Consider the following 5,903-nt stretch of genomic DNA (forward strand, 5'->3'; position numbering starts at 1 on the left):
AAAAAATCAGAAATTGTTTTTACCGCGTGAGTGCTTTCTTAAGTTTGGATAGTTTTTTTTTGTTGTGTTTTTCTAATCCGTGGGTACAGGGCTGCACAAGTGATGGGCACAATGGACCACTCGGGCTCTCTTGACCCGCCCGTCCCACACACACTACATCTTTCACCTTCCGGTCGCGTCAGCGTCGCTAGGGTGCGTCAGTGACGTGTCGAGACGTTACTGCCGAACATCCCTTTGTTGGGACTTGTAATGACGTAGGGAGCAGAGAGCGTGACAATGAGTAGTAAATGCGCCAACGTCCAAATCAAAAGAACTGTTCGCCGTGGACACTCCGTGTAAAACACTCCAAGAGCTGCTCCCACGTAGCGCACCTGCCACTCGCACATGTTGAAACGAAGCACTACTTCGTGTCTTGCTGGAACCCTCTCGAACCCACCAGTTTTCATTGCTGCGAAAAGTGGAAACGAGAGATACCATCCATTTCAATAGTTAAGTCAGACATCTCTGGTCTCACTCGCACCGACCGTTCGCATACCGACCAAGCTTCTTACCGCTCGGATTTGGAACAGAGCCTATCAACCACACGCATTTATTTTCTTTTCGAAAAGCGGGCGGTGTTGCCGAAACACCAAAAACACAAACACTTTGTTTAACTCTCTGGTTATCTCAGACAGCTGAGAGCTTCTAATAGCTCACAAACTTTAAGAAGGAAGTCGGCAGTGCATCATAACGGCATTAAATTTCAGCAAGCCGATGACTTAGAGCTGCCATCTGCATGAACCTGCTAGTATTCCCGGCCAGTACATGTTTCCAATTATGTATGACAGCCTGGCCTGGAGGAGTGTTCAAAGTCGTCTCCATTCGCGCAAGTGACCCGACGGCTGACAAAAAGGTCACCCGGCCGGGCTGCATTTCAGGAGGGGAGGGGGTACGGAAGTGGCACAGGGGCATAAGTGCAAGTGCAGTGCTGGCAAGGTCAGCAACGCACCAAGGATGCTGCGTTTTTTCCTTGAAAAAAAAAAATCTTCCTCAATCAAACCTCATCGATTATAGATGAACTGCTAAAAATAAATTTCGTGTTCTCAGTGAACAACTTAAGGCCATATCATGCCTACGTTTGCCGTAGTATTTTGGGCACAATACAAAGCATTGCCAACGAAGTTCAAGATAATCTTAATTGTATATGGATGAACCTGTATAAAAGTGTTGTACCGGGTGTTTTGGTGTGGCGCTTGTGGCTTGCCTGTTCACAAGAGCCATGGGCAGAGGGAGTAGGCAAACCCGCCCACTCCGGTGCGGCGCGTGCATCGCAATACCTGGCGGTATGTACTTCCCAAGAAGTCTTCGTTTTGACCAATGATAAACGACCAAACAACTCTATCTAGAAAATTTATCAATCCACTGTAACATTTTCGGGGAATTTTAGTTTAATATTAAGTGTTCTGCTGCGTGACGCGTTTGTCACTGTCTTTAAAAAATTATGTTTTTTACTTGTGAAAATTTATTTTATATTGATCAACCTAGTTTTCTTGTGACAGACTAGAGGGTGTATCCTCAGAAAATGCATTGATGCTTTTACATCTTTAACACGTTCTCTGCGGCTCATTTTCGGTCCCTATGATTTAATATGGGATCGTGACCACTATAGTGGTCATGCCACAGGGAACGTGTTAAATGGTGTTTTGTTAATTAGTGACAAAACACTAATTTTGCTTGGTTCCAGATTTTAGCGTTTTATATGTAAAAGTGCGTCTTATCGCTCACTTCAGCAGCGCTGAGCACAATTTATGAAATGCTTATTGAGCGCCAGAAATGTTGATAGTTTTTAAATGCGCTACTACGGTCAATGCATCGCAGTGTCTGTACCCAGATTCCATGCCCGACCCCCGACATGAGAAACTAAATTGTGAGTTCATCGCCCCGCCAACTGTCTTTTCAACTTTTGTTTTTTAGGCCTGCTATGGTGATGACTGATGGCCTAATACCATGCTTTAATCCAAAGATTTGGGCATTAACAACACATACGATCTTGGCAGCAAATGAGTTTGGAAGCACACATTGCTGGACTGCAAAGTGATTTGTTCTACAATCAATAGTCGTCTTCTTTTTGCAACAATTGACAATTGAAAATGAGAATATTTAGTGAGAACTGACTAAAATAAGAGAGCACAAAATGTTGTGTTTTATTTGAATTTCCCCTTGTGTGGGTTTTAAGCTGTTGCACTTTAAAGTTTGTGTCTAACCGACATTCGAATTTCGGTACGACAGTTTGCATCCATCTCTTTTTGCCCTCCGCGTCTTTTATTGCCCGTTCGTGTCGCTCCGGTAGCGGCGCGGCTCACAGCTTGCCGGTTTGTGGTTTGCTAAACGGCTTGCCAAGCCTCGAGCGCATCATCTCGAAACAAGAACGGCGTCGTCGCGCGACAAGTTTGAGCGAGAGAAGAAGGCGCAGAACGTTTTTCGCCAAATGCACCGGAGCATGCGCCCGGTCGGCGGCCCATTAAACGCCTTCACGAGCGACGAAAGCGCGCCGCGGAGGAGGAAACGTCAGCGGGCGGCGACGGCGGAAGGCAAACGACATGCAAAGCAAAAGACGCCGCGGAGCAGACGACGCGAAGCAGACGACGCGAAGCAGACGACGCGAAGCAGACGACGCGAAGACGACGGAGAGCAGAAACGGCCTGCAGCGGCGCGGGCGCCGGACCTGCCGGGCGCCGTGGACGGAAACAGGGATCCCTCCTCCTCACTGGTCCCTCGCCGACTGGGCTGGACGCGGCCCCCCGCCTCCCCGGCGCCACACACCGGCGTGCGGCGAGGTGGGGGGCGTGGTGGGGGATCTCATCATCCCTCTCACTCTCGCTTTCAGCCCCTCCCCCTCCCTCCCTCTTTAACGCTCCCTCTCTTCCCGTCTCTCTCACTTGTTGAGAAAGAACCTCTTCACCTCCTCCGCTAGCCCGACCTCCAGTCAGCCCCACCCCCAGTTCGTCTTTTCCGACAATGGGGCCCGCGCCCCACCCCCGCCACGCCTCGCCACGGCCCGCCCCGCCAGAGAAAGGAGCGCGCACTTCACCCCCGTGGCCCCCACCACCAGCCGGGCTGAGGGGAGTCAGGGGAGCCCGCCGCAGCTATATATAAACCTGGGGAGCCCGGTCCAGCCATTCCAGTCCTACCGTTGTGCATCCATAGCAAGCAATGGCGTTCCTTAAGGTTAGTGCCACAGCCCACCCGCAAGGATTACTGCGATGGATCTCACCGCCCCAAATGGATATTACCTCAGTGCGACAGTGTGTGCTACAAGTGAAAAAAAAACAAACCGCGCAGCGAACGTGTCGTACACTTGAGCGTGAGCGACTCAATTTGTGTACTTACAAGTGAGAGTGAAAAACGCTTACATCCGCACACTTGCTTGTGCACAAATTGTGTGACCCACCCTCCGACTGTGCGATGGTTCGGGAAACTTTTTGAATTTCTTGTTGTGTTAAAATTCACATTAGCCGTAAGAGGAAACATGTGGCAGCTCCTTTAATTTTTTTTGGCATTCACATTTTTAGTACGATGTTAGTTTTAACAGTCGACTTAAGTTACGATCATGCATGTTTAAAAGCATTAAAAGTAATGTACGATAATATGTAAAAAAATATTACTTTTTCAACAATGTGATAAAAGACCATTATTGAATCTCGTGTGAGCATTATGGTAGGGGCTGAGACGGACGCGTTGTCATTTTGTTGTAAATTGTAAAATTGGAGTAGTCACAGTAGTCCCGTCAAATAATTGCTTGTGACTATCTGTGCTTAAAGTAAGGAAGTGGGCAAACCGGGTCAGTCATTGGGTCATGCGGTAGCGTCGCGCGGGCACTAAACCTCGGCGGGTGTTAATTCAATATTACACCTGCTGCCAGCGATAAAGCGCGAACTGGTACCCGGGGGCGGGGGTGAGGGAGCGGGAAAAGTTGCTTTTGGGGACAGAGCTAGCTAGATTTATAGGGGCAAGTCTGAAGCGGGGGTTGGCTTCTAACGGTGTCCAAGCGCTGGGCAGCACCTCCTTGCACTTCGGCCCCTCACGCGACGCAGACAGTGCAGTTTACATCATGGTGGAGGAGCGAAGCAGAACACTGCAAACAGAGTGACGGGCAAATCGGGAGATCCGTAATCATCATAAGATTCAGTTAATTTCTTTTGTTATTCCACCGTGAATATAAAGGGACAATTTTGTTCCCAAAATGGCAAAGCTTTCTTGCACATCCGAACCGGATGCAATTTAATTCCCAATTTTTGACAAATTGTGTAAAGATTTACACAATCTGTCTAGTCTTAGAAAACCCGAAAACAAAAACGTCGACTTTAGGAACAAAATTAAACTTTTAAATGTAGAGTGTTTTTAAAAAGCAAACTGACATTGGGCAAATAGACGAGCTCTCACGGCTAACTTAGATCTGCACTCCCCACCCCCCCCCCTTTTCCAAGGAAGTCACTAACTGCTGCAACAGTACACCCAGAAAAATCGTTTCTTGTTTCAAGTACATTTTTCCTTGTTTCAAGTGCACGCTGACACAAGATCAAATTTACTCTTGAAACAAGCTGATATTTTCTTTCGAATAAGAGAAAAATCTTACTTCAAAGACAATATTGCCTTGTGTCAATGGTGAATTTCATCTTGTGTCAGCTTGCACTTGAATCAAGAAACTATTTTTCTGGGTGTACAGGCCTGTACTAAGGTTGCTTAAGCTACCCTTAAAATCTATGTGGTGTGACAGCTAATATTGTTCGTTAGTTGTTCGTAGTTACAAAATGTTACTGAAATGAAAAGAAAAAATTTATTCTCTCCATCGTTTGATAAAACATACCGTGCGCCAAAATAGTTGCCCTCATTTGTACGCTACGTTGACCTGTCTGGCGGCGCAGCGGGTTAAGACCTAGGCGTTGGGGAGGCGACCGGGTCGTGACGACGCGATCGCAGACGCAGCCGTTCAGGCGTCGCTGTCATCTGCCACTTACTCGTTATGGCCGACTAATAGGCCGGCGCAGCGCGCCGCATTGGCACATAGGTCCGCCTCGCGAGATTCGAGGGAGGCGGAGGCGCATGACAGTGGCGGGAGCCGCATTTCAAAACACTCGGGCTCTCAAACATGCTCTCCACTTCAACGAAAGTTCAGGATATTTTTTATTTTATTTTTAGGATATGTGAGGGGGGGGGGGCATGTTTTCTCCTTCTGGTAGAGACAGTCTTGGGGACTGTCTCAAAACATTTTTTTGACGCGGGAAAGGGAGCGGCGTAGGGCTGCAGCAGTTAGGTGCATAAGTATGAGGTTCTGTGGACCATTATTTGTCTGTAATGATAGCTTAAGACACCTTCAGAAGCGGGGGTTCATGCATGTAAATAGTCCGGCATCCGGTCCGGTGTCCCCTTGGCGCGGTCCTCGACGGCGGCAGCTTCCACCGCAGGAAGCGCGCGGAGCCACTTTCGATTTCGTTTCGAGGCGTGACTAGTTCGCCGTACATGCAATGCTGGCCTGTCCAGGCTCTCCGCAAGCCAAAACGAAGCTACTCCGTCTAATCTTCCTCTAAAGCGAGACACCCCACCCCCCCCTCACCTCCCACGAAAGCATTTCATTGAGTTTTTGAGTTGGCGCGCTACCCGAACAGAGCGAACGTAGATATGGGTGTGGGCGGGCGAGCACCTCATGTGGACGTGACTTTCTATCCCTCTCTTTACACGACCTTGCTCTGACCCCCCCCCCCCAAACCTCCACTAAAACTTGCATTATCAATTTGAAACGTCATTCCTGCGAAATATCAAGGCTGCGATGAGAGAAGACGGGGCGGCAGTCAATCATGTGTAGTACGTCAGGCCGTTGTGGGGCGTGGCGTGGCGTAGTGTGGCGCCATAAGCACCCCCCCCCC

The 5,903-nt window shown here is 48.8% G+C and overlaps 1 protein-coding gene across 1 annotated transcript in view; it reads left to right on the forward strand.

Moving 5' to 3' along the window:
* The first annotated feature begins 3,081 nt into the window (after positions 1-3,081).
* LOC113202512 (pro-resilin-like) overlaps positions 3,082-5,903 on the forward strand; it is a 14,016-nt gene continuing 11,194 nt past the window's right edge. The window contains exon 1 of the mRNA XM_026416774.2: positions 3,082-3,207. Coding sequence (XP_026272559.1) covers positions 3,193-3,207 — 15 coding nt within the window. The 5' untranslated portion in view covers positions 3,082-3,192. The remainder of the gene's footprint in view (positions 3,208-5,903) is intronic.

This window comes from Frankliniella occidentalis, unplaced genomic scaffold (genome assembly GCF_000697945.3).
Source record: "Frankliniella occidentalis isolate FOCC.00 unplaced genomic scaffold, Focc_3.1 Scaffold209, whole genome shotgun sequence".
Classification (NCBI taxonomy): domain Eukaryota; kingdom Metazoa; phylum Arthropoda; class Insecta; order Thysanoptera; family Thripidae; genus Frankliniella; species Frankliniella occidentalis.